General features: G+C 53.7%; 1 protein-coding gene across 3 annotated transcripts; it reads left to right on the forward strand.

The window, feature by feature from the left end:
• Positions 1-999: 999 nt before the first annotated feature.
• On the forward strand, positions 1000-27727 carry PDE1B (phosphodiesterase 1B). Of its 3 annotated transcripts, none has more exons than XM_036124251.2 (16): positions 1000-1156; positions 1245-1367; positions 17301-17414; positions 18297-18479; positions 18683-18749; positions 19095-19211; positions 21446-21586; positions 21987-22087; positions 22196-22321; positions 22451-22552; positions 23629-23749; positions 24043-24124; positions 24448-24556; positions 25015-25145; positions 25689-25808; positions 26334-27727. In XM_036124251.2, the coding sequence occupies exons 2-15, from the start codon at positions 1258-1260 to the stop codon at positions 25790-25792; spliced, it is 1608 nt and encodes a 535-aa protein (XP_035980144.1). In that variant the 5' UTR covers positions 1000-1156; positions 1245-1257; the 3' UTR covers positions 25793-25808; positions 26334-27727. The 3 variants fall into 3 exon arrangements, with proteins under 3 accessions (XP_035980144.1, XP_035980145.1, XP_035980146.1); XM_036124253.2 differs by lacking the exons at positions 1000-1156; positions 1245-1367 and adding exons at positions 12658-12821; positions 16397-16543; XM_036124252.2 differs by lacking the exons at positions 1000-1156; positions 1245-1367 and adding an exon at positions 12647-12821.
• Positions 27728-27924: the final 197 nt, after the last annotated feature.

Below are 27924 nucleotides of genomic sequence, written 5' to 3' on the forward strand. Positions count from 1 at the left end.
GAGAGAAAACACAAGCAAGGGGAGGGGGAGAGGGAGAAGCAGACTCCCTGCCCAGCAGGGAGCCTGCCAAGGCTGGGCTGGATCCCAGGACTGCGGGCTCCATCCCAGGACCGTGGGACCATGACCTGAGCCGAAGACAGGTGCCCAACCGACTGAGCCACCCAGGCGTCCCTCATTCTACAAATGTTTTAAGCAGCTAGGCTTTATTGTGCTGGGCCCTTAGCCATTAGATTTCTTTTACTGAAGACAGAATAAGAGGAAATAAAAAGGACCCGCTACAGGAGGGGCTGGTTTCCTGGTTCTTACGGAGTTCTGTACGGAGATGATGCGGTCCCGCCGGCTCTAGTGGATTCCGTCTGGAAAGCTTTAAGCTTGGAAGAAACTCCCACTGGCCAGGGGGATGGATAGAGGCACCGGGGGAAGGCCACAGCGATGGAGACATATCAGGACCATCAAGTTAAGGGAACTGAGGAGAGGAATGGGATCCCACGGCAACTCAGAGCAGACCTTGAACTTTTCCCCCCAAAGGCAGGGGCGCAAGGTGGGAGGGTCCGGTCTGGGGCGGGGTTCCGACGGCCGATGGCTTCCCTCAGCCGGTGCCCAGGTCCCCCAGGCGGAGAGGGGGACTCATCCCCTACCCCTCCCGCACAGGCGGCCAGGCACTCGGGGATACACGAAGCCACACGCACATACACAGAAACTCGAAACACAGAGCAGGGGACGCACCCGGCCGCCTGCGCGGCAGGCAGTCTGGAAACGCGCACTCGCAGCCCCCGCGCGGGGCACACGCCGCAGCTCGGCCCGGGCGCCCGGGTGCGTGCGCTCGCCCTCGGCGCCGCTGTCTGCGTGTGCGCCCGGCTCCCCGGCGCTCGGCTGGGAGGGGCAGGAGGGGCCGCGAGGAGTGAGAGACGCGCCGGCAGGCCGAGAAAGGAGGGAGCGCAGGGAGGGGGGCCGGCCGGGGGAGGAGGAGAGAGCAGAGGAGGCGGCCCCGGCAGCGCGGCGGCGGCGGCGGCGGCGGCGGCGGCGGCGCGGAGAGCTCGGACTGGGAGCCAGAGCTCGGCTGGACAGCGCGAGAGCAGGAGCCGCAGGAACTGCAGCTCTGCCAGCTTGGGCCGAGCCCGGAGACCCCGGCCTGGCTGGTCCGCGCCAGCCGCAGGTGGGAAGGGGCTGGGGTGGGCGGGGAGGGGCTCCCGGCTCCGGGCTGAGGCTGAGCCGCGGTGCCGTCTCCTCCCTCCGTTCCACAGACAGAGGCTGAGCATGGAGCTGTCCCCCCGCAGCCCTCCCGAGATGCTGGAGTCGGATTGCCCGTCACCGCTGGAGCTGAAGTCAGCCCCCAGCAAGAAGATGTGGATTAAGCTTCGGTCTCTGTGAGTCCCCGGCCGGGAGTGGGGGGAAGGGATCTCAGGGAGTCTCGGGGGGGGGGGGCGCGGGTAGTCGGAGCCGGGCTCGTGGATTCTCTCCCGCACTCCTGTTGGCAGGTGCGAGGAAATAAGCTGCCCTGACACGCAGGGCCAGGCCACATGTGCAAGGCATGTGCGGAGCAAGCCGGCTGCTTGGAGCGGGTTTAGGAGTTGCAAAGCTAACGATGTGCCTGTGCCTGTGGACCCCCCGGGTGACACACGCAGCGCGGAGAGGCGGCACATTATGTGCGGTGTGGCAGGGCTGCAGACGGGCAGCATTCAGGAGGTGCCAGGCTGACTCACACGTATCCGTGTGCAGGGTTGTGCAGATGTGAGACACACATCACATGTGTGTGCATGAGTGTCCGTGGGACACACAGATGTATGTAGAGTGATTGCACACAGCTGCAGATCTAGTGCATGCGGATACTTGTGCCAACCTGTGGGTCATATGTATCTCTGTTGGGATTGGTGGTTTCTGCCTCCTGCATCTTTCAGGGGGTAGGGATGGGGGGCGCCCCATACCTGAGCTGCTCATCACTCTTGGGGCCAGGAAACCCACTGTGCACAGTAATGTTGGGGGTCCTGGCTGGGATCTGGAAGAGTTGGGGTGGAGCCCCTCCCTGGGAGCTGGGGTGGTGGTGGTGGTGGTGAAGAAAGATTGATTGACAGGGGCAAGGCAACTGTCAAAACCTTTTTGTTGCTCTAGGGTCTCCCAAGGATCTCCAAGTACATTGAGGCATCTTTTCTTGTTGTAGGAGGAGGGCATGGGGGGGGGGCGGCGGTGCTGGATAAATAGGGAAACGAGGGACTCAGGTGTCCCATACTCCAGTCCCAGGGGAGGGAAGCAACTTTTCTTTCTGTTCCTCAGAGAAGGAGAGGAGTGGGTCAAAGACAAACCATGCAGCACGTTTTTCTCCCAGTCCGCTGCCATCCGGTAACCTCTGCAGTCTGTTGACTCTTAATCAGAGAATGAGGGAAGGTGCCCCTCTCCCTGCTATGACTCCCAGTGGTCCCAGGAAAAGAGACTGTAGATGTTCAGTGAGGCAATGCAGGAACCATAAACCCAAAACCCAGTTCCTCCCCATTATCTTCAATAGTGAGCGCTGAAGCTTTCCATTTCTGGGTTCTGGTGGAGGGAGAGATGGTGGTAGGAGATGGATAGATGCTAATGATTGTTTTGTTTTTAAAATACTTCACCTGTGGTAGTAAGATGATGCCTTGATATTGGGTGGGTGGGTCTGATTTATACTCTAGCTGCTTAGCGAGGCCTTAGGGAGAACTGAGGCCCAGTGGGCAACCAGGCTTGGCATCCAAATGTGCTTCTCAGTTCCTGTCCTTTGCTGCCTCTAGCCATTGCAATTTGCCGGGCTCTCTGAAGCGCAGCCTTGGAATGAGTTCTGGGATGAAGAAATGGAAAACCGGATTGAATTGATTTTTGTTGGGAGGAGCACTGAGTGATTCTTGATAGAAAACGATGCTCTGTTAATGGTAACTAAGCTGAGGGCGGGTGGCAGGTAAGGAAGTGGTGGAAAGGCAAAGAAGGGGGCTCAGGGCTTATAAATGAGAGAATTCAAGGTGTCCCAGGATGGCTTCTCCCCATCATATACCTTCCTTGCCTCCATTCCGGGTACCTGTTTCACTGTCTCCCATACCTTTCTAACCAAAAGTCTTTCCTGGAAGCAAATTGCTATTTCTTCCTTTAGTATGAGAAGTGCTCAGTGGTGAGAGAAGAGGACCCCCAGAGGAGGCACTGAAACCCAGGGAAAGAAGGGAGTAGAGGCAGCTGACCCTACATAGTGCATTAGCTGAGATGTCCTTACAGGAGATCAGGGTGGACAAGGATCACTAATCTTATTGATTAAATTATTCCAGTCTTCACTTACTTCAGCAGTCTGGTCCTTAAGAGTGCTAGCTGCATGTAATAACTTAACCAGAAAAGGCCCATTTCCATATTATTAATCACCAGGAATAGATTCTCAACCTCACTTTCTCAAAGCAGAGAAAGATGTTGATATAAAGGTAGATCCCCAGTGGATGACTTACTGGATTTGGCCCTGTTTGAATATTGGGGAGGCTCTAGTATGGGAATAGGGGGATGGGCACGATTATCTCATGGCTGTGTACTGAATAAAAATGAAGACATATATATAAAGGCCTTGATTCCCCCACACAACATATTCTATCCCCCCCACCCCCCAACTATCCTTTTAATTACTAATCTAGGACATCTAGATTGTCTTCAGGGAGCTGGGGTCTGGTGTTTTTGCTTCCGGTTAAAAAGCCCATACTAATATAATTTTGCAGGGCAATTTCTTCTTGGGAAGGGCATCCAGGAATCCTGTTTCCCACAGTAGGACTCTGCCAAAGATTAATTCAGAATCTGGAGCATATAAGCTGAAGAGTCTCTGGCTATGGGATTTCACCTCTACCTAGCAGGAAAATTTTCCTAACTAAGCAGACTCAGAAGTGGAGGCATGAGAGAGGCTGGAATAGGGAATCTGGAGATGATGGGTTGAGCAGGATGAGCATTTCTGACCCTAAGATGAAAGATTTGACTGGATTGTCTACCCTTCTCTGAGACCAGAGGGCCTTGAGGAGTGTAGGGGAGGCTCAGGAGCAAGGGGTGTTCTGTGTCTTTTGTGAGTCAAGAAAATCTGTGAACGGAGATTGGTTTGCCATCCTTAGCTCATTCGTTCATTCAACAACTATTAACTGAGTGCCTCCTGAGGGTCAGGTGATGTGCTGGAGGCTGGGGTATGGTGGTGGACAAAGTAGACACAGTCCCTGCTCCTCTGGATTTGATAATCTGGTTCAAATCCATCAAGTGGAGTAGAGAGTGGGTGAGGCATCCTGTTCCTCATTTCGCTACACCCATCCAAGTGGTAAAACTGTACCACTTTGGTTTCTGCCTAATCTTTTCCTTTCGTGGGGGGGCCTACACACCCAAGAAAAGCATAGATACGAATTCTTTCTCTTTCTCCCAGGATAGTACAAACATCACTTTCTTCCCTCTGCCCCAGTTTCTCCTGGAACTTTACAGACAGGACCTCCCTTTTCCTTTGGGATGGTATAAACACAATCCCTTTCTCTTCTCCTTTCTTCACATGGGACTCAGGACTCCCAAGGTCTAGGCTCTATGTCCTAAGCTGCGGTTCAAGGTCATTACAGCTGAGCTGGAGCAAGGACCCTGCTGGGCGTTCTTTTTGCTCATCTTTGTTTCATCGGAGTCTAGTGTGGTACCTGAAAGTTAATAGGCACTCAAGAAATGCTGTTAAATAAAGGAATGAACAAATGAATTAATGAGTATCCGCGTATATGTCACGGAGCCCAGTTCTGTCTCTGATTCTGTGGTGTGTGTGCTCCTGTACGTGGGCGGGGACGGGGGGGGGTGGGTAGCAGGAAATGGAGGTGGAAGAAAAGGAGGTGGTGTTGTTTTTTGAGAGGGAGATGTTTAAAAGGTGCGGGATTTGAAGACCTCAGGACAGAGCCCAGAACTGAAGGAGTTACAGAGAGGATATGGAAATGTTATTTGGACGTGTGAATGAGACGTATCCGGATGAAATCGTGAATGCCTGACATGTATACATATGTGTCTGGGTAAAGGTTGGCGTGCGGGTGGGGGACCGCTCATGGAGTCAGAGCTCCGTGATGATGTCTCTTTGTTTTCAGGTTTATAAATGGCATGTATGATAATAAATATGTTGGGAAAGTTTGCACTTACCCGAATACCTGAGATTGCTCTGTGAATGAATGAGATGATGTATGTGAGTGAGTGTGTGTGTGTGTGTCTAGGTAATGGGATAATATGTGATCTTGTCTATGTGTTTGTGACACACCAACGTTTTTTTATAATCCTGGGGAGATCAAATGGGCAGGAGGAAGAAGCTGAGGGACTGGACTGGGTGCCTCACTGGCTGATTTATCCCACCTTTTGTCCTCATTTTGTATATGCCCCACGGAGTGATCTTCTGTGGCTCTCACTGGTTTTGAAAGCTGTGCAGCGGTTCCCCCTTTTCCTGCATATGTTTGTGGAGCTGCTGTGAAGATGGCAAGATAAACTGTGGTTCCCTGGATCTCTGGAGAAAAAGGAGCACCATTTCTCCCAGGCCTTGCTTGGCAAGGATGACTTTTTGTGCCTCCCTCCACGGAGCAGCCCTTCCTTTTTCATTTCCAACCGTGGCAAAGGGAATGTCTCCTCCCTGGGTTTTATATCCCCCCTCTCCCATCATTCCCTTCTGTCTTTACATTTCTTTCATCAGCTGTGCCTTGAATGGGGCATCTCTGGATGATAGAGGGTAAAAAAAGGAGCTGCAGAGAGAGGGGACATCAATTTAGACCAAAGGAAGAATTTCACAGGCCTCTGGTCAGAAGAGGTGGCTGGAGGGGATGAGAGTGGCAGGGTGGTGAGAGGGGAAGAGCAGAGGGGATGGTGGGAGACTCGAGTTTGAGGTCACGTTCCCATGCTGCCAATTACCAGCTGCCTGATCTTGACAGTCATGTAGTCTCCCTGAATCTCAGTTCCTCATTGGATATCATGCATCTGAAAGTGGTTTTTTTTTTTTTTTAAAGATTTTATTTATTTATTTGAGAGAGAGAGAGAGCATGAGGGGGGGAGGGTCAGAGGGAGAAGCAGACTCCTCGCAGAGCAAGGAGCCCGATGCGGGACTCGATCCTGGGACTCCAGGATCATGACCTGAGCCGAAGGCAGTCGCTTAACCAACTGAGCCACCCAGGCGCCCCTGAAAGTGGTTTTGAAATGACACAGTCTGGAGTTCTTTCAGCATTGGAGAGCTTGCTGTGTGAAGAGGTGGGGGGAATGGGAATGAATGGGGGACCATTGGCTTGGATGGGGAGAACAATAAAGATTTAAGAGGCAGGAATGTGAATTACTTAATAGGTTTAAGTCCTGGCGTCTGGGACGTGATTCAGAATAGTCTTGTTGATGAATGGTTGCCTGGAGGGGGTGAGACAGGTGTCTGAGCTTAGAGACTAGCAGGCTGAGTGGGGCTGTCTTACAAAGGATGTGGGCCACTGAGGTCAAAAGAAAAGAGAAGGACTTACTCCTATCATCTCTTTTCCCAGTGGATAGAGCAATTGTAGTTCTAAGACGCTGTGGGTGTGGCGAGCCCCAGGGACTGCCGTTGGTGAGTTCTGTGAGCATTGGAGAAACTCTCCTCTGGCGTTTATCCTACATTTCTGGGCCTTGGGGATGATGTGATCAGGTATGCCACATCTTATTTTAGAGAATCTCTAACGTCCCTTAGAACCCAAATATCACTTTGCTTGCCCAGAAGCCCCAGGAGGCCAGTTAGAAAGACCGAGAGAGGAAATTCTGCAGTGGAAGGTTGTGTTTGTTACTTTTGCCAGGAAGAGGGTGAGGTAGGTTGGGGACGCACTGGTCCTGGAAGGCCAGGTGAGAGACCCAGGAGGGGAGGGGCCTGGACTTGTCCGGACCCCTTTCCACCTGCCCGCTGTCTAGGGAGCTCTTGAAGGCAAAGAAATGAGTGGTTGTTCCCTATCTTCCCCTCTTTTTTTGGCCACCCTCATCTGACTGGGGTGGAGGAGCAGGGAACCTTGAAACACATCTTTCCCTCTCTTTGGAGTCTTTTAAAGAAGTCATCGAGGGTTTGTTTCCAACTTCTCTGCTCCCTCTGCTTTCCTCTTCTTTGATTCCTCTCACATCCTTTCCTTCTGTCCCTTTCCTCCTTTGTTCCCATCTCTCTCTGCTGGGCTGCATTTTGCTCTTCTCTCTTGTCCCACTTCCTCTCCCTATTCCTTTCCGCTGGGCTTCTCTGGCCTTCAATGCCCCTACCCCTTTCTCACCTTGGCTGGGAGCCAGGAAATCCCTGGGGCCTCCCTCCTCCGTCCCCTGGTGTTGGGGGGGGTTGGTGGTGCAGGGTGAGTCGGCTGCAGGCACCCTTCCGGACAGCCTGAGGAGTCCAGCCTCAACTGCTGTATTCTGCAAGGCCTTTCTTTTGCCTTCTCTGTGACCTCATCCTCCCAGCTCCCCTGGGGAGGAAGCCAGGTAATTGCCTTTGGCTCTCAGGGGGCTGATTTTCTCAGGTACGGAAATTGAGTGGCTATTTTCCAACTCTCTTCAGGACAACAGCAGAGAAAAAGGGACAAAACCAGGGCAGCAAGTGGGGTGCAGGTGAGGCCCCCCGCCCCTAGAGTCTGGAAGTTGTTAGATAATGAGATTGTGCCCTAAGGGAGGAAGACTTAATGGTCCTCGGGAATTGGGAGAGCATCCTGGGGCTATTGAGTGGGGCAAAGTTGGGAACTGAGGGGGAAGGAGGGCTCCTGAGAAGGGAAAAGGAGGAAAGCGAGTTGCCCATTCAGTGCGGGGAGGTCCCTAATGCCCTTGCCCCTTCCTCCCCCCCATCCTGCAGCTGCTCCTCTCCCCTCAGCTCCTGCTGCATCCATGTGGGTCGGGGGAAGCAAACATCAGGTTAGGATTCTACTTCAGCCTCCCAGACCTGGCAGGAGTCCACTGAGGGAGCTGTGATGGGGTTGTGGTAGAGAAGCAGGCTTGGTGGGGAAAGGGCAGGGGAGACCCAGGGAGAGGCCTGGGGGTGTGGGGCTGGGAGAAGAGCTAGAAGCGGGGTGCTTCAGGCGGTGCTGTGGGATACCACCAGGTTCCTGGGTCAGTGGATTCCGCAGCTGCAAAGAGAAGTCAGATTTGCAAATAATTACTGTGGCTGCAGTGGCATGATTAGGCTGCCAGCTGGTGTTGGCACCATTTAGTTTTGGGAAGGGAGCGTGGCTTCCAGGGGGCTTTGTGATTTTTTTGGCAGGCAAGACCTGGGGGCTAGAGAAGCTTCTCCTTCCCTTGCTATTCCTTGGCTTCCCCGCTCCCCTGTTTGTCAGCTCTTGCATATCTAACGTGGCACCGTTCTTGATGCCCACCATGTTTGGAAACTTCTTGGGGCCTGGGCTGAATGAGCACACATGCCAACAGTGTTGCCAAGCTCCCTAAACCCCCGACTGTATCTCTACTAGGCAGTGGCTTTAGAAATTCCAGTCTTAACGAAAGACCATAAATCAGATCGCACCAGATTCACCCGAAAGACTTCTTTGTCCTGCTTGTTCTCCTCCTTTCTGTTCTTTTTGAAATGCCAAGAAAATTTGCTGTTGTCTTGTTTGCAGCAGGTGGAATAAAGATAGGTATGTGGGAGAACTTCCTGGAAAGTTCCTGGAGGTTAGAATGTGACCTTCCTGTGATAAAGAAGAAAGCCACCCTCCTCCTTTTAGCATCAGGTTAGGGATGAGTTGGGGAAGCAGTGAGCTAGTCAGAAAGGATGAACTTGAACCAGGGAATTGAGACCCAGGCATCCTATTTCCCTAGTGCCTCCAACCCAGGCACTGAATCTGAGAACCATAAAATGTAACAGAGGAGGAGAGTGATGCCCAGAGGTAGTTGGTAAGGTTTGGGGGCAGGGCTGGGACCAGACCCCAGTCGCGCTGGTCCACACTCATCACACCTGCAGTCAGTCCCTTGCCAAGCTTCCAACTCCCTTTCTCATCCCAGGCCGCCTTCGACATCTGCTAGGCCCCCTGGACACAGGGCATCTGCTGGAACATCTGCTGGGATGTGGTTTGCAGGGCTGGTGGGGTGGTCCATGTGGAGGTGGTTAATGAGCAGAATTAAACAGTGCGGGGTGGGGGGAGAAGAGGGGTGGGCAAGCGAACCAGAGAGAGAATTCTTCTGGCTTGGGTCCTGGGAGCCTCCTCTCTCCTTAGCCTTCCTTGGACTTTCTTGCCCACCCCTCCCAGTTCCTCCTTCTCTTCAGGGCTGAAGTCCGAGGCTGAGGGAGAGGTGACTCAGTTGCATGCTGGGCTAGGAACCGGGATATCTGGGGTCTTTTTAGTCTGGGCTAAGGCTCAAGCTGTTTAGGTTACCCTCTGCCTCATCCGATGTGAGCTGTGCTGGGCGGTTGCTAGGAACACCTGTTAGAAACAGCTTCTGGACAGGAGGCAGAGGGGGAGCTGCTTTCAGACACAGCATGGGTGGGAGCCAAGTCCTCCACCCCTGCTGCTGTGCTTCCCAGACCTTCTTCAGCCTTCAGCATCGTTCAAATCTCTCTTCTCTCCCTCCCTACCCCCGAGTACCTCCTGCCCCCTCCCCTCCCGCTGCTCTCTTGGTTTCTGTTCTTCCCACACTACCCCCATCCTCCACCACCCTCCCTCCACCCAGCTCCTCGGTCCAGTGCCTAGAGATCTCTTACAACTGCTGCCATGTCAACCCGAGGCCTGCCGCCTCCCAGGATGGCACCCCAGCTCTGCCACCAGGGGGGCTATTTTTATCTCCAGAGCCACCCCCGCCACCGAGCCCAGCCAGCTGCCAGAACCGAGGCTGCTTGTGTAGCAATGGGAAGCCAGGGGAGTGAGGGGAGTGCAGGGCTTGGGTAAGGTGGAGAGCCGGTTGTTCTTGGTTTCTGGAGCTCCATGCTGTGCACATTCCCCAGTTTCTTCTTCCATGGCCTCATGGCCCCTGTGGAATAAGGAGCCAGGGTGAAGCCCTGGACATCTGGAGTGGTGGCGGCAGGGTGGCTAGGGCTTTTCCGCACCAGAGGGCCTGGGTCCAAGGGTGGGCATAGGAGACTTTGTTCATGGAGGACTCTTAACAAACATTTGCTGAACAAACTAAATAAAGGGTTGGGCGAAGGAATAATCTGTTGCATTCATGCATCACTTTATAGTCCCCAAGGTGCTCCCATGTGATCTCATTTGATCCTTGTGTGAATTCTGTGAAGCACATATTGCTTACCCATTTTATAGACAAGGAAATGACCTCAGAGTGTCCTGCCCAAGGTCACATATAGTGATAAAGTCTAGGCAAAAGTCTCCTGATTTTAATTCATGTCCTCTTTCCATTGGATTTAGGTGACTTCTTTGGTTCTTTCAATTTCTGAGATTTTGGAGCCTTGAGATCAGCTGGCTAATCCCTTCCCCAACACCCCACACTTCCAACCCCCACTCCCACCTACTCCACCGTCCCCACCCCCTCTCTTCTCTGACCAGAGGCAGGGTTTTCTATCCTTTGTTCATCCCCTATCCCAACTCCTATTCTTCAGGGCAGGTGGGGAATGCTGGGAATGGGCCTGGGAGGGAGGATTATGGTTGTGCTCGTTGCTATTTTTAAACTAAATTTAAAGACTAAAGGAAAATCCATGCTGGACTCTGCTGGGGTCATCATAGCTATGTCCTGCCTCCCACCCAGGGAAGTCTCCCTAGCTTGGATAGAGATGTGGTGTGTGTGTATATGCATGGGTGAGGGGATATGTGTGAAATTGTTTTCCCCAGGAAGGGCTGGTGGTTGGCCAATATCCTTTCTTATTAGGAACAGTTAATAATAATAATAGGCTGGGATGAGCATGTATGGAATGCATGCCGGGACAATGCAGCAGGTATGTATGTGTGGTGAGGTGGTAAGCCGTCATTTGTCCAACCAGCTTTTGGTTCTATTGGGCAAGAGGGCAGAGGGATAGACAAAATATCCTCTCCAAAGCTTTTCTAGTCTAAGAAATCTCCACCTTTTGGTAGGAGGGTTGAGGTAAGTGCCTGCTTGAGGTGGCAGGCCCTGGAGTGAGGGCCTGGAGTCAGGGGAGGGAGGGGAGCTGCCCTGGCTTGGTGTTTGTTGGTGTTTCAGACTGTATGCAGCCGGCTACCACCTTCCTCCACTCCTACCCTATCCTTGTCCCTCCAAGCAGGCATGGCCACAAAACAGGCAATGACTTGTCCCTCATCCCCTGGGTGTCAGTTCTGGGTCTCAGATTCGGGCTGTAATGCCTTTTCTCTAAAAACACCAACCAGCGTGTGTGTGTGTGTGTGTGTGTGTGTGTGTGTGTGTGTGTGTGTGTGTTGGGAGCGCAGAGAGAATGAGATGGACACAGAGAGGGAGGGTTTCCTTTCTTCCAAAATCTGCAGCAGCCCGGCTTCATGGCTACGAGGACTAGAAAACAACTTGTAGATGTTTAACTTCATTCCTCTCCTTGCTGTTAAGCCCACTTCCACTTGTCCCAGCACTCAGTGAAGTTGAGAAACAGCAGGCTCCCAAACTTCATTTGTTTATAATCCTTGAAGGCTTTGGCACAGTGACAAGCTTTTTTTAATTTCTCTCTGCTTTTGGGGGATAGAGGTGGGGAGGAAGACTTCCCGTCATAAAATTCTGGTGCTTGGTCTGTTTCTTCTCTTTTCCCTCTCTCCTGTCAAACTCATCCCCACGAGTCCCCTTTCCTCATTTCCACATTATCCCCAGCCCTAGACCCTAGATTAAGGAGAATGCAGTGGCGCGGAACCCTCCACTGGATGCGTTCGCCTTCACCCGGGGCTCTCCTCCTCAGCCCCGCCCAGCCCCTCAGATGACCAATCGCGGCCCCAATGCGCTTGTATTGGTGACGTCATTTCACAGCCAATCCGGAGGCGGGCTGGGGCTGTACGCGCACGTCCACCCCGCGCCGCAGAGGCCAGCATCTGTCCCCCAACCTGAGCGAGGGCAAAGCCTGGAGGCGGAAGAGGGGGTCCTAGTCCCCAGGCCCGCCCTAGGCCGTTCCATCAATTCTCCTCTTCCTCTGGGCTTGATTGGCCTCTCCCCAGTTAATACCCAGTTATCCCCCAGTGCTCGTTTTCCAGATGAGAAACGGGGGCTGGGAGTGGGAAAGTAACTTGTCCAACCTCTTGGTTTCTCTGAGCGAGTCCTCCCGACTTTCATTCACTGCTTGGGCAGGGCTTTCCCTCTCCGTTGAGCCAGTCTCTGAGTGAGGATCCCCTGAACCCCAGCTTCAGTGAGCCCCTCCCCTGTGGTTTCTGGTTCTTTTTCTGTCTGGCTTCTGTCCTTTCAGGTGGGCTAAAGCTCATTTTGAAAAATGGGCCCGGAAGATGACTGTGGGAGGAAGCTGAATCTGCCCAGCCCCTCTTGCAGGGCCCCTTCCCCTCCCAGGGCCGACAGCCTCTCCACATCAGATTCAGGGTGCACCCCTGTCCCTCCACCCTTAAGTCTTCTGCTAACCCCTTCTCCCCAAAGAGGAGCCCCACCTCCTCAGAGCAAGGGGCTGGACTGTGCTATTTCTGTCCTTTCTGGGATTCTTCTGAGAACAGATTCTTGTTTTCGGTCTGATTCAGATGTGAAACTTTTCCCGTGGCCTCTCACCCAGTTGCTGTGTGCTGCCTCTCTGTCTCATCACTCCCTTCTTCCTCCAGCCAGGCCCCTCCTGTGCCCCTCCCCAGAGTTCTCTTTGGTCAGTAGCTCAGTTCTGCTGGGACCTGGAGGAGGAAGTTGGGCCCAAGAGGGAGTCATTCCCCCAGGGGGCCCTGGGGACCCCTGGGGCGGCATTTTGATTCTCTGAAGTAGGACACTTTGATTCCCATGGCAAACCCTGTTCCTGTGCAGAGGAGCCACCTTCAGGGCCCCATCCTCAGGTAGGCACCAGGGCGAGGAGGGGAGGGGGGAGGAGGAGGACAGGTGGCTGTGGGTCCACATTAGTAGTTTGGTGGAGCGGAGGGATCAAGACTGGACAGTCCCTGTATGTTGTGTCCACTTCTCCACCTCCTCCCCCGCCCCCCCCCGGCCCCCCCCCCCCCCCCGCGTCTGTCTTGCCCTTCCCCTTATTCTCCTCCCATTCCCATCTCCCTTTCCTTTGTATTGCTCCCTTTTGCCTGTGGCAGATGACTTAGCCCTGATTAGCCCCCTTTCTCTCCTTCCTCACCCCAGCATCCTTAGGACCTCACATTCCTCTGAAATCTCCTCATCTGATCTTAAAACCCCAAAGGGAAATTGGATTCTTCTCCCAACTCCGAGCCCTTTGGTTTGAGGCTGCTCTGTCCTAAGCCCCTTACTTACAGTGATTTTTAGGAGTGTGGGTGCTGGAAGTAGTACAGGGGGCTTTGGAAACTGCCAGATCATCAGCCATGATGGCCCAAAGAAATGAACTGGTGGGAAACTGAACTCTTCTGGGGTGTTGGGATTATTACTACCCTGAGCCTTCTCTTTCAGCGGGCTGCCTAGAGCTGGGAGAGACTGGTGCTTTCCAGGGGTCAGGTCTGAGGATTTTCCCAGGGTGCAGTGGCCAAGGGTAAAGGAGAAAGAAGTGGGTGTCGTGAAACAGGGCTAGGGGTGGAGGTGGAAGGATTGTTGCAGAAGCTTCCAGTTTTCCTTAGGCCTGGATGGGGACCTGTCCATGGGCAGGGGAAGTAGGACTTCTTGCAGAAGAATGCTGAGGGGAGGACTGTGAGTGGGTCTGGGGAGATCCTAACTCTGAAGGACTTTAGAACCAGAGAGGCCACCGCCAGGCCGGAGGGGCTGTGGGGGAGTTAGAGGACTTCAGGAGGGTGACGTTCAGCACCTGGAACCTTCCAGCTGCCTGAGTCCAGGTCCCCTTCTTGGACTCCCCATTTGTCAAATTTATTCTTTAATCTTTCCCTCCCTCCCCACTCCTTCTGGTGTCTGGATCATGTTCGCTTCAGATTTCAAAAGCAGCTATAAAAGAGCAGGGGCTAGAAGTGGAGGCAGGAGGAATTTGGAGGGAAGGTTGTGTGAAAGGCAAGCCACAGCCTCCTTCTTCTCCGCAGGCTCTCCGTTAGAGTTTCAGAAACCCTGCCTCAGAGATCTCCATTGTGAGCTCTGGCAGATAGCCCCCCACCTGATTAATCTGCCCCTACTCCCATTTATTTATTTAGATTTTGTTTATTTGAGAGAGCATGTGAGAGAGAGAGAAAGAGAGAGAGAGCACAAGCAGGGGGAGGGGCAGAGGGATAAGCAGGTTCCCCGCTGAGCCAGGGAGCCCAACTCGATCCCAGAACCCTGGGATCATGACCTGAGCTGAAGTCAGATGCTTAACCAACTGAGCCACCCAGGTGCCCCTCCCTTTTATTTCATGGACATTTGCTGAGCACATACTGTGTGCTCTGAGTACAGCAGCAGGATAAACAAGTCATTGTCAGTCCCATCAAGATGCTCACAGTCTACTATGAGCTGACAGACACCAGCACTTCCTGGGGGAGACAACAGACTGAGGAGCTGTGATGCAATGAGCTCCAGCCTCCCTCCAAGCAAGTTACATGATTGAGCCCCATCTGCCCAATACCTTTGGTGTGCGGGGCACAGTTAGGCCCCAGCAGTGTGAGTTGTAGGCTTGCCCACCTGACTGAGATGGACAAGTTGTGTGACCCTGGGCCAGTCACTTAACCTCCCCCCTCAGGTGGTTGTGTGGCCCAAATGAGGTTTGTCATTATGAAGGAGAGATCATGGCCATTTTCATTATCTCATTTTCTCTGTTAGGGGGCTTCCCGGTCATGAGCCTCCATGCAAACTAGACTCACTCTTCTCCACCTGGACTTGGGATGGAGAAGGCAGGCGCTTGTTGGTTTGAAGGCCACGAGGTGTGAGTTGGGTGGGGCCAGCATGATGCTGGTCAGTTCATTCCAATTCACATCACGTTTATAGAGCCCCACTCTGTACGTCAGGCCTTTTGCATACATTATTTCATTTATAAAAGAAATTATAAAATAAATAATAATTCTTATTAACAGCCCTTCACAGGTGGTTTATCATCATCTTCACTGTTTTACAGAGGAAGGAACAGAGGCTCTAAAAGAAAGGTTCTCAAAGTTCCATGAGCATGAGAATATCCTGGGTGTTTGTTAAACGTGTTTGCAGATCCTTGGATCATACCCTCAGAAATTCTGGTTCAGTAGGTGTGCACCCAGGCCTAGAACTTCAATTTTTCACAAGTATCCCAGGTAATTCTGATGCCAGTGGTCTACAGGTCACCTTTTGAGAGATACTGATTGAGGATTAGTGACTTGCCCAAGGGCTCAGGGCCAGGAAGTGGTATCTTTGAATCCAGGATTCCTGCCTCCCAGAACTGTGGCCTGGAGCCTTGGTTTCTGCATTGGAAATAGGGGTGGCCATTTCTTCCCAACTCCCTCCCTCCCTCTAGGCCCATTGTGAGGATGATCTGAGATAAATCGCTTTTTAAAATGTAGAGCTGGCAGCATTGTTAATGATTATGCGAATACATGCAAATGAGCATCCCTGGGTTTGGCTGTTCACTTTGGGAGCCTGTGCTGGGATGTGTGCTTCAAGATGTGGGTCGGGAGAGAGTGCAGAAGAACTTTGGTGAGTTTAGGTTTGGGTTTTCTTAAGGGCTGACCAATGTGGAAGATGAGGAGGGCTGGGGTAGGAATCTGGGAGAGAGATGGGACCAGAGGCTTTTCTTTCTTCTTGGGTTGTGTGACCCCTAGATCCGAGGCTCCCTGGCCACGGGGACTGACCCGGAGAGGGAAGCCCTGGTTTGTGCCTGGGCCCCAAAGGTGGAGCAAACCTCTTTATTCTAAGACCTCTGGGTCAGCACTCTGGGAGATGCTGGTGCAGTCCCCTTTCCCAGCTCATTGGCTGGAAAGCCTATTATGTTGTTTAGCCTCTAGCCCACATCCCTAATGAAGCCCTAGCTGGGGCAGAGCTTTACTGAAGCCGGCTTCTTTCTTGTTGAACAACCACCGTTTGCACATGCAGCCGGTGCAGCAGGAAGGCCAGAAGTGAGGTTTGAAGATCACCCATTGAGGAGGCTGCAGTGCCCCCCGCAACTGCTTTCCTCCCCTTTCCCCCCTTGCCCTTCTGCCCCGTTGCATTCAGACTGTTCCGGCAGGACTGCTGGCCCCTGAGGGGAGAGTTGGCCCGCGATGCTTCCGGGGGCTGACTCTTTCCGGCACCCCATTCCAAAGCTGCTGAGACCCCAGGATTCTGGAGCTGCTTCTGTTCAGGAGTACCATTGTTCTCCCTCCCCGGCATCCCTGGGAATTGATGCTAATTTCAGCCTCTGGTCCCTGACTCATTCTTTTTTCCTCCCTGACTCATAGGGTGACCTTGGGTTAACTGAAGCCCCTCTCAGTGGGGAATTGTCCGGTCCAGCACTTCACCCCGACCTGGGGGTTAGGTGGGGCAGGGCAGGGCTGGGGGAAAGAGTGAGAGGGGAATGTTTAATTGCTTTCTTTAGAATCACCAAAGTCAAGAGAGTTTTGTGTGCTTTGTGGCTGCCTGGGCTGGACTCGCCAGACTTCTAAGAAGTCTCCCACTTCATCACTGACCCCCAGCGTTCATGAGTGCAAAAGATGAGGGACTGTCCCCTCAGGCAGGGCATCGAGTAAGTGAGACCCCTGGCCCCACCCCCCCACCGCTTTGTCTCTGGGGGAAGCTGCTGCGGGGCAGAGGTAGGGGGTGGGTACAGACACACATTGCCAGAGGTTCTCTCGGGCACAGCGTCGGGGAGGCAGGGGTTAATCCTGCTCTGTCCTGGTTGATGGATTCTGGAATCATAATCCATTAGCTCTGCCTGAATGGAGTGAGGCCAGGCGAGAGCATTCACATTGCTCTTTGTTCTGTGTTTTCGCCATCCCTGCCAGGGACAGAGAGGCTGTGGACATGTTCCCCCCCCTTCCCTGCCATGACCAACGGATGTAATGGAAGCATCTTTTGATCGCTCTTGATGCCACAGCTCTCTCTGCTGGGGGAAATTGGCAGTCTCAGCTCTTGGTTATTCAGGCTATGAAACAGATCATTCCCAGAACATCAACCCGGGGGCTTGTACCTGCCTCATTCTGCTGGGCCTGGGCAGTCTGAACAAGAGTTTTCAGGAAACACTGACTGAAGAGAGGTGTGGGGAGGTCAGAGGTAGGTGAGGATGGCGGGGTCAGAAAAAAGCCTGGGATTAAACTTTGGGGGTAGATAAACTTAATACAGGCGGTGGCAAGAGTCTGGGATGAAACACACTAGCTGCGATTCTTCTCCCTGTCGGAGAGAGTACCGATTTGTGGAAGACTGAGGCACCTTATCAGAGGGGGTCCTGCTCTCCTGACGAGGTGGCAGCCCCTAAGCAAGCCATCTGTGCCCACCCCCCACAGGTTGCGCTACATGGTGAAGCAGCTGGAGGACGGGGAGGTAAACATTGAGGAGCTGAAGAAAAACCTGGAGTACACAGCTTCTCTGCTGGAGGCTGTCTACATAGACGAGACACGGTGAGAGACCCGTGCATGCAGGAAGACACCGGGCAGCCACAGTGATCAGGGGCGGGAGTGAGACGGAAGGCTGGAGATAGAGACCTGCGACAGGGCCAGAGCAGGGAGGAAGAGCTGTAGGTGGAAATATCACAGAGATAAAGGGGCGGAGGAACAGATAGGGGTTTGCAGAGATAGAGACAAACACAGGCATCAAGGAGAGAAAACTGTTTCAGAGCTGGAAGGGACCAGAAACCTCATGTCGTCCTAACCCTCTCACCAGTGGGGAATCCCCTGAGACCTGTCCGGCTCAGCATGGGAGCCGCTGGTCACGTGTGGCCATTGAGCCCGAGTATGAACTGAGACATGGATGTACATGCGACATGCATGCTGGTTTCAAAGACAGAAAAAGGAATGTAAAATATCTCTCTATATTTTGTATTGACTTCACATTGAAATGATACTATTTTAGGTGTATCTGGTTAAAGAAAACTTCTCATTAAAATGAATTTCACCCGTTTCTTTTTACTTTTTTAATGTGGCTACTAACCAATTTAAAATTACTTCTACGTGGCTAGCATTTTATTTCCATTGGACAGTGCTGCTGGTCTCAGCTTCCCTGACATGTGGTATCTATTCCATTTTCTGCTTGAGCGTTTCCAGAGTTGGGACGCTCACTACCTCACATAGTGGCCTGTTTCATTAGTGGAGGCCTCAGAGAGACAGGAAAAAAAAAAAACCACCACCACCAAAAACGTAGTGAGAGAAAGGAAGGGGAGGGTCAGAGAAGGGAGACACCTGGCATGAGTGTTCCTGAGCTGTGGGGTGTGGCTGGGCTCAGCGTCCCTAGGTTGTGGAAGCACCTGCTGTCTTTCTTCTGTGACTCCCCTTCTGGGGCCTCAGGCAAATCTTGGACACGGAGGACGAGCTGCAGGAGCTGCGGTCAGATGCCGTGCCTTCGGAGGTACGAGACTGGCTGGCCTCCACCTTCACCCAGCAGGCCCGGGCCAAAGGCCGCCGCGCAGAGGAGAAGCCCAAGTTCCGGAGCATCGTGCACGCGGTGCAGGCTGGGATCTTTGTGGAACGGTGAGGCTTGCCCCTGCTCAGCCTCCCTCTGCCTCTAGTTTTGTCCCTGTTTCCCGGACACCCTGGGTTTCCGGGACCCCACCAGACCCCCAGTGGTGTGCCCCCCCACCCCCCCGCCCAGAGCTCATCCCCACAGCCCCACCTGATCAGACCCCACTTCCCAGACCTTCATAGGTGGGCTTCTTTTCATTGTTTGCCCTTAGGATGTTCCGGAGAACGTATACCTCTGTGGGCCCCACCTATTCCACTGTGGTCCTCAACTGTCTCAAGGTGAGCCCTGGGTTTTCGGCAGAGAGGAGAAGGTTGGGGGAAGGAATGGTCTTTGGGACTTTCAGACTCTGTGTGGGGTGATTTTTGCCTTCCCTTTTAACTGTCATCCCCATGTTCCTCAAAACAACATTTTGCCCACTCCAGAGGCAAACTCCTGTCTTTTTGTCTCCCCTGCACTGAGAAATACCTGGGAAGAAAAAGGCCCACGTCACCATGTCTTTGTTTTCCTGCTTCCCAGGTCTCTGTAAACATTGGGAAGTCCTCCTTGAAGTCTAACTACAACACTTGCTGCGCTGGGAAGCTCCCCTTGGGAGTCTCCCTGTCTAGTCTGTTGTTTCTCCACAGAACCTGGACCTCTGGTGCTTTGATGTCTTTTCCTTGAACCGGGCAGCAGATGACCACGCCCTGAGGACCATTGTTTTTGAGTTACTGACTCGGCATAACCTCATCAGCCGCTTTAAGGTTGGGCATTATCCTTCCCCTGTTCCTGGGCAGGGCTCTCCACTCCCATCACTCCTGTTCTAAAAGATTGCCAACAAGCAATTGCCAACAAGCACAGACTCCCTCACTCAGTCTCACTGTCAGGGAAGTTTCCCTGTGCCCACCTGCCCAGCCTTTCTGTCACTTGCTCCATCCCGAGCTTCTGACTTCATTTATTGCTTTCCAGAAGATTCTAGGTCTGCAACCATCCAGCCTAGGATTCTATTCTGTCCTGCTTTGCTTCTTTCCCGTAACTTGTCCTTTCCAGGCTGGCTCGAAGTTCACCTCCCTGTTTCAGCTGTCCTGCCTCTTGCCTGTGGACACGCGAGGCCTAGAGTCCAGATGCTGTCAGCCTGTGCCCTTGGGACTAGAATCTCTCGATTTGTTTCCTGGAGGGGGAGTGTAGGAGCAGGGAGGAAGGGATAAAATTGGTCACTCCTTCCCTTCCCTCTCAGCTCAGAGTCTCTGTCGGAGGAGTTTTATGGAAAGGATCAACTCTTTGGCAAGGCTGGGTAGGGCTGTATGAGGGGAGGGAGGGTGTGTGAACTCCGTTTGCTCTTCAGCTTGGCTGGCCATGAAGAATATGGAATTAAAGTCTCTCCAGATTCTGGGCCAGGAGGGAGTGTCTTTTGGGAATAGGGGCTGGAAAAAACCACTTCCATGTGGAAAAACCACACTTGGAAGTGGAGGGTGAAGGGGTTGAAGAGTCGCAATAGGACTGTTCGGTCAGCACTTAGGTGGGGGTGGACATAGATGTTAGAGCAGAGGAAAACATGTATGTTCTGAGTGGGCCATGGGAGAGGTCAAAGGGGTCCACTTGGCCCTTTCTCAGAGGGCTTTGGAAGATCACCCAGCCATCCTCAGCCCCTACTTTACCATAATAGGCTATTGGTACATGTGAGCCTTTCCTCAACAAAACTCCTCATTTTACACCAACTCCCGAGAAGGTTTCCAGAACTTTCCTGAGATGCTCAGTTGAGATTTTTCCTCAGTGCCTTCCTGAGGCCTCTCCTTCTGCAGCTTCATTTTCTTCCTTCCAGTCCTGCCCTCTCCAGGACAGAGAACAGCAGGGTCCTCCTTTTCCTAAGACTTTTCCCAGCTCATGTTTCTCCAAACTGGTTCTCAGACATTCTCCAGACACCAGCTTCTCCTAAACTCTGCTTCCTTACCTGGAAGGACTGGTTTTGGAGGACCCCAAGAATAACTGCATCAGGTTGGGCTTGGCCCAGCCCCAGTTCGCCTTGCTCCAAGGCAGTTAGAGAGAGGGGGGCACTTATTGCTTTAGTCTTTACTTACGGCAGAGATTCCAGTTGGAGCCGCCCTTCTCAAGCTCCACATTCCCTTCTTGAGCACCCAGCTCCTCCCCTGCGTCCCTTCCCTTCCCTCCAGGGACACCATGGCAACGCAGAAGCAAGGGCAGTTGTCATGGAAACGGTCCTCTAAAATTCCCTGAATTTGGGGCACAGCCCTCCGGGGTGGGGGTGGGAGATGTTAGGGTCTGACTGACTAGTGGCACATCTTCTGTGTCTCATCACTATTGCTCATCTCTACAGAAGCTTCCCCAGGTCCTGAACCTCGCTCTCCTCACAGACACCAGCCCTGCCCTCTGGGAGCCTGAGCCTTTGAAGGAGGCAGACAGACTGCAAGGGCATATACAGAGACAACGGACAGTAGTGGTGCTTGTGTGTGTGTACGTGTGTGTGTGTGTGTGTGTGTGTGTGTGTGTTGTGGTGGGTACAGAGAAAGCCTTCTTAGAGGGGGTGACCCATGTCTGCCTGCAAGGGTCCTCTCTAGGTCATCTTACTCTTTCCTCTGCTTCTGAACCCCTTGAGATTGGACTGGGGATGGGATGGGGTGGTTGGAAGATAGGAGGGAAGATTTCTTTTCTTAAAAAGCTCCAGGGAAATAATAATAATTATAGCCACTCTGTAGAGAGCACTGACTAAGTGGCTTGTACTTATCTCATTACATTCAAGGAGGTGGTATTATCTTCATTCTGCCATTAAGTATCAGAGGCACGTGACTTACCCAGGGTCACACAGCCAGCAGGTGGCAGAGCCAGGATGTGAGTCCAGGTCCACCTGACTGCAGAGCCGGTGCTTTTCTCCCTGCGCCATGCTGCCTTCTAAAGAAAGATGGCGTTGCTGATCTGTCCTCGGCTGCCTGCCATTCATGCAGATCCTCCCTGTAGCTCGATTTTCTCCCTCCCACTGCAGATTCCCACTGTGTTTTTGATGACTTTCCTGGATGCACTGGAGACAGGCTATGGGAAGTACAAGAACCCTTACCACAACCAGATCCACGCAGCTGATGTTACCCAGACAGTCCATTGCTTCTTGCTCCGCACAGGGATGGTGGTAGGTGTTGGGAGATCATTCTTCTGTGATTTAGGGTCTTATGGCTGCAGAACTGGGAAGTCTAGATTATACTCCCATTTCCGTTTGTCTCTTTTGGTTCCTCTCCATTGGTATCCCAAAGTCTTTACAGAGTCAAATTTTACTCACTCCAGAGAATTCCTGGGTGGACCATAACGTCATGGGCAGCACTGGGAATGTGTGCTGCGATACAGCAGCAATGTTTCAGGTTGGGATACGGGGTGTATTTCACCATTCTGGGAGCTGAGAAACCTGGCCATCTTAGCCCAGGAGCTGGCCTTGAAGAACGGAAGGGCTGGGCTGAGGGGTGTAGCCTGGGGTGGAGGTCTTTGGGCAGTGATGGGCAGGGTGAGCCCCCTGTCATCCTGTCTCTCTCTCCCAGCATTGCCTGTCGGAGATCGAGGTCTTAGCCATCATCTTCGCTGCAGCCATCCACGACTATGAGCACACAGGCACTACGAACAGCTTCCACATCCAGACCAAGTGAGGGGTGCCAATGTGGCCGGGGCAGGAGGGGCCCAGCGGGAGTAGGGGAGGTTGCCAGAGTCCCCACTTACAGGGGGCTGGACGCAATGACCCTCGGCTTTGCAGGTCCGAATGTGCCATCTTGTACAATGATCGCTCAGTGCTGGAGAATCACCACATCAGCTCTGTCTTCCGAATAATGCAGGATGACGAGATGAACATTTTCATCAACCTCACCAAGGATGAGTTTGTGTGAGCTGAAGGCAGGAGTGGGCATCCCGAAGAGACCCCCCTTCACCCTGACCCTCTCTTCCCACTCCCTGGACCTGCGGCCCATGGGTGCTGTGAGGGCTGATCGCTTTTCTGGTTCTGTCCATCCAGAGAGCTACGGGCCCTGGTCATCGAGATGGTGTTGGCCACGGACATGTCCTGCCATTTCCAGCAAGTGAAGTGCATGAAGACAGCCTTGCAGCAGCTGGAGAGGTGGCACCTGGTGGGGTGTGGCCAGGGCGAGGCCAGAGTGAGGGCTGTGTGAATCGGGGGCACATGCATGGGTAGCTAGTGTGCCCGGATGTAGAAACTCTCCTGGCTCCAGGTGTCTGAGTCCATCTCCACGGAGGGGTGTGTGTGTGTGTGTGTGTGTGTGTGTGTGTGTGTGTGTGTGTGTGTGTGACGTGTGCACACGGGCCTGGGTTTGCATCCGGCCCGGGCTGCGGGTCTGCTGGAGGGCACACCGGGCCGGGAGTCTGAAACAGGTGTTCTCACTGCTGCCGCCGGACAGCCCGACCCTGGAATGTTGGGAAAATCATGCAGCCTTTCTGGACTCGTTTCCTTGTCTGTGCCATGTGAGAATGACAGGCCTCCCTGCCACAGCTTGCCACCGGGTCCTACGTGAATAGGGCTAGTGAGAGAGTCATGTGAGGTTAAAGAAAAAAAACACAGAACAAATGCCACGATTACATTGACTGTTGCTTAAAAGTAGGTGGGAGGATATGAATGTGTGTGAGAGAGAAGAGACTGTGTGCGGGGGTCCTGAAGGTGTGTGTTCATGTACAGTGTCTCTGTGGGGGACAGCGTGCAATGTGGCCTTGTTGGGGAATAACGATAATACTTATAATAATGATGATGATGATGATGATTATAGATAACATCTCCTCACACTTACTGTGTGCCAGGCACTCGACTAAATACTTGAATGTTGTGTGTCATTTAATTTTCAGAACAACCCCATGTGGCAGATTCTGTTAGTATTTCCTGTTAGGGTTGAGGAAAGTGGGATATGGAAATTTTAAGTAACTTGCTGTGTGTCACACAGCTAGTGTGTGATAGGTCCAGAGGGGATTTGAACCCGTGGCCTCTGATTCTAAGAGCTTGGGCTGCTTCCACACTTACAGGCGCGTGTGTGCGCCCCCATGTGCGTGTGCGCGTGCGCGTTGCCTCAGGGGCTGGCGGAAGTTCCCTGCAAGGCGCTGAGGGCTTGTGATGGGAAGTTAGGAATGGTCCAGGTTTCCTTCTCCTGAAGGATCAGTCTCCCTTCCCTTTCCACCCGCTCTGACCAGGATTGACAAGTCCAAGGCCCTGTCTCTACTGCTCCATGCTGCCGACATCAGCCACCCAACCAAGCACTGGTCGGTTCACAGCCGCTGGACCAAGGCCCTCATGGAGGAGTTCTTCCGCCAGGTAACCCACCCCTGCCCTCCTTCCCCTTTGTTCTCCAGGTGCCCACTCCGCTTCCAGATCTTCATTCAGCTCCCTGCGGCTTCTGCCCTGATCCTGAAGCCCTGGGATCAGAGGTCATTTTCCTAAAAGCTTAACTGTGGTTGCATTCCATTTGCATACCATGACCATTTCCAGGTCAAGGGCACCGAAATTCCTCTTCTCCCACAACAACCCCGGACCGCCCCCAGCTGCACTCCGGCCCCCGGTAGTCTGAGACACCCCCTCCAGCTTTCCCGCCCTCTCTTCCCCTCCAGGGCGACAAGGAGGCAGAGCTGGGCCTGCCCTTTTCTCCCCTGTGTGATCGGACTTCCACTCTGGTGGCACAGTCGCAGATCGGTCAGTGGCCTTTCCTGTTGGGCGGAGAGTCCTGGGAAGGGGCCAGGATGCTTTCTGGGCTGGGGCCAGGGCTCTCTGAGTCTCCATCCCTCAAAACCAGTCTGTCTGTGGAGTGAGCCTGTGCTGGGGCATGGGGTCCTGGGTGGAAGGCCGGGGGGTGCAAAGGTGGGGTCACAAAGACATTGTTGCAAAGGCTGTCCCCACCGGGAACTTTTCAGCCTGGGTCACCCTGTCTTACCTGCAGCTGGGGGTTCCAGCCATGCAGGGCCCTCTGCCCAGCCCTCTGGGTGGGACCTCTCCATCGTGTTCCCCCTTCACCGCAGGGTTCATTGACTTCATCGTGGAGCCCACCTTCTCTGTGCTGACTGATGTGGCCGAGAAGAGTGTCCAGCCCCTGGTGGATGAGGACTCCAAGTCTAAGAACCAGCCCAGGTGAGGGTGGCTGGGATAGCCAGGTCCCCTGGTTCTGGGGGAGGGAAGAGGGACTCACAGAGAGCACTGATCACTCTCTCGGGGTGGTGGAGAAGCAGGCTACCCAAAACTCGGGAGTCTCTGCTGCATGTCACACACAGGGGTGGAAGGATGGGACCAGAAGGGTGTGACCTGCCCCTGTGGTCCCCTCCACCCATTTTTCGTTAGCTCTATCTTTATTGCCTTTCTGCTAATCTCGTTTTTATTTTCCTTCTAGTAGGAGGGAAGGTGTGGAAAGGAAGGGGTGAAATTGAGGGAAAAGGGGCATGGACTTGGGGGTACCCAGCAGAGGGAAAGGGGAAGGATAAGTCTCCCTAAGCCTCCTCCTGGTCTTCCATCCCCACGCCACTCTGAGGGCTGTGAAGGCAGTTCTGGAGTGGGCTGGGTCTCACCTCTGGAGTTGGGGGGGCCTGCTTTAGTTTCCAGTGGCGCCAGCCTTCTCTGGATGTGGAAGTGGGAGACCCCAACCCTGATGTGGTCAGCTTCCGCTCTACCTGGACCAAATACATTCAGGAGAACAAGCAGAAATGGAAGGAACGGGCAGCAAGTGGTGGGTGCCGTTGGACCCAGGAGGGTAGGGGTGGGGGATGAGGCCTTGTGGGGAGGGTGGCTGATGGAGCAGTAGCAGGTCCATTTTCCTTAAACCCCTGGAGCAACCCTTTGTTTGACTCTTGATCAAGAGTTGAGAATGGAACTGATCAGACTAAAGTAAGATCAGAGGAAAGACTGTCTAGCTGGCCCGGACTGTTCTAGAACAGGGACAGGAGAGGAGATAGGAACAGCCATATTCCACAGCCCAAGGGTCTGTATTGTGCATATTGTGGTCTGTAAATGGTGCCCCAGTAGATTTGGGTAACTTGGTGGCCTTGGCTGGGAAGTCTCTTCCATTATGAGTGAGTTGAAGGTTGTGAATTTTAGCAAGGCTGGGGAGGAAGGCTGGAGAGGCTCTCCCTAAGTTGGCATGGGTTGAATGTAGCTCATCTTGAAGGCAGGAGGATGCATGAGAATGCTTTACCTTTCTCTGCATGTTCCTGGTGTTCTGGGGAAAAATATTTCTTGGTCTGGTCCCAACTTCCTAAATGCCCCTTTGCAGGCGTCACCAACCAGATGTCCATTGACGAACTGTCCCCTTGTGAGGAAGAGGCCCTGCCCTCCCCTGCCGAAGATGAACACAACCAGAATGGGAATCTGGACTAGCCTGGGGCTGGCCCAGGTGAGCCTGTGTGGTGGAGGGGGAAGGGTCTTGAGATTCTGTAGGGAGTAGAAAGAGCTGGGTGTCCGACGTGGCAACTTTGAAGGGTCATCGCTGGGGTTCAGTGGATATGAGGTTCTCCCTCCCTCTTCCAAGGGAGGAAAATGGAGGAAATGAACATATAATTGAGCCAGGGCGTGAGTGGGAAGCAGGGAAATTTTTCCACCCCTTCCATCCAGTCCCAGCAGGAAGGAAGGAGGTAGCTCCTCAGAACAGGGAGGGCCTGAGCAAGGCTGTAGCCAGCCTCTGAGGCACCTTTGTGAGGCCTGGGGAACAGTCCCGGCCAGGACGCAGGACTCTGTGAGGTTAGTTGCGCATGACTTCGATAGCAGCCCCCCTGCCCCCCTTGGCTGCGCACCCTCTGCAGGCATTTTTTGCACAACTGTATGTGGGACCAAGTGGGGGGTCTGGCGGGACTTGGAGAAGGTAAGTCAGGCTGGAGATAAGGCAAAGATCGGAGCACTGAGACCTCTCCCTCTTTCCCAGGTCCTCAATGAGTCCAAAGTGTTTGATGTCATCAGCACCATCCATCGGGACCGGCTCCCCCATCTGCTCCAAGGGAGCATGGAGGTTGAGGAACAGACAACCCACCCGAAGGCCAAATGCCAGAGATTGTGGGGTTGGGGGAAGGGCCCCTCCCCACCCGACACCCATTGGGGCGCACTTTAATCTCCCAGCAGAAAGTCTGGGGAACTTCAGGCTCCCAGTGGTCACTGTGCCCATCCCCCTGCCTCTGGACTGCCCCCCCCCGCCCCCATCCTGAGGCCAGATGGCTGGCTGGGAGTGGGGAGCTTCTTGGAGGCCTCCCAGGGCCCAGGGGGGAGGGTCAGAGATGCCAGCCCCTGGGCCCTCCCCCATCCTTTTTGCCTCCAAGTTTCTAAGCAATACATTTTGGGGGGTTCCCTCAGCCCCCCCCAGATCTTAGCTGGCAGGTCTGGGTCCCCCTTTTCTTCCCCTGGGAGGGGCTGGAATAGGATAGAAAGCTGGGGGTTTTCAGAGCCCTGTGTGTGGAGAGGCCAGTGGGCTTCTTCAGGGCATGGGACCTTTCTAGGGCCTGGGAATGCGGGGGTGTTCTCTTTACCCCAGACCTACACTGCTTCAGCGCCATCCCCAGCCTCCCCGCCCCACCCCAATCTTCCTTCCCTCCTATTCTGAAATGTCGACTAGGGGAAGAGAGGGGGCCTTTCCTGGGGTCCGCAAGAACTTGGGATTGGTCTAGGCCCCTGGGGTTTGTCACCTACCCTGGCTGTCCTGAGCCCTTTGCCTCCTTCCTCTCCCCTGGGGCTGGGAGGCTCCCATCCGACCAATGTCTGTAAAGTGCTTTGAGGTCTCCCCAGCAAAGCACCTTCAGGATGCATCTTATGAGCACAGGCAGGAGAGACCAGCGGGGTTGGGGCCAAGGGTGCACGTGAGGGTGAGGTATAATCCAGTAATCCTGCATTGCTATCAGAGGGTTCCTCCCCTCCTCCCCCTTCCAGCGCCTGCGCACCTGCAGGCACCAAGAGGCCCCTCCCCTGGGACAAGTGGGGAGTGGCGGGTGGAGGCAGATGGCAGGGACTCAGGGCTGCAGCAGTTGTGTTCCTGAAGAGAGCCCGCCAGGCCCTGTGCCCCTTCTCCTCAGGCTCCTTGAGCAGCCTTGTCCCAGCAAAGGCCCAAGTCCAGGCGACTGCCCTCCTCCTATCCTGTAAATACCAACCATGCATTTATACAGTGGGCCCCGTTCGTGTGAAGTCCATATCCATGGTCTCTTAGACCTGCCACCTTGACACTTGTCCCTCCTACCCCACCCCAAGTGGGGCGGAGACGCATGTGACTCACCCCTGCCCTTGGTCTCCCAGAACCCTGCTATAGCCAGAGATCAATAAAGAAGGGAGACCAGGCCTGGCTGTGTTTCGTGTTCGCTGGATGGAAGTCCACCGAGCATCTTCATATACACCGTTCTTTCAAGCTCGAAAAAATCCTGATGTGGTGTTCTCCCTACTATGTATGTGGGTGGGGAGGCTGGGCCCAGAGAGGGGAGGTCTTGACTGAGGGCACACAGTAGGGATGGCAGGAGTGGGACTCCTAAGGCTCTTTC

This window comes from Halichoerus grypus, chromosome 6 (assembly GCF_964656455.1).
Source record: "Halichoerus grypus chromosome 6, mHalGry1.hap1.1, whole genome shotgun sequence".
Lineage (NCBI taxonomy): Eukaryota > Metazoa > Chordata > Mammalia > Carnivora > Phocidae > Halichoerus > Halichoerus grypus.

Bases quoted from the DNA above. Each gene is read 5' to 3' on its own strand.
- PDE1B (XM_036124251.2), top strand. From the start codon at position 1,258: ATGGAGCTGTCCCCCCGCAGCCCTCCCGAGATGCTGGAGTCGGATTGC. The intron at 24,557-25,014 runs GTGAGGGTGGCT...GGCCTGCTTTAG, and splicing joins AAGTCTAAGAACCAGCCCAG to TTTCCAGTGGCGCCAGCCTT. The intron at 25,146-25,688 runs GTGGGTGCCGTT...GCCCCTTTGCAG, and splicing joins GAAGGAACGGGCAGCAAGTG to GCGTCACCAACCAGATGTCC.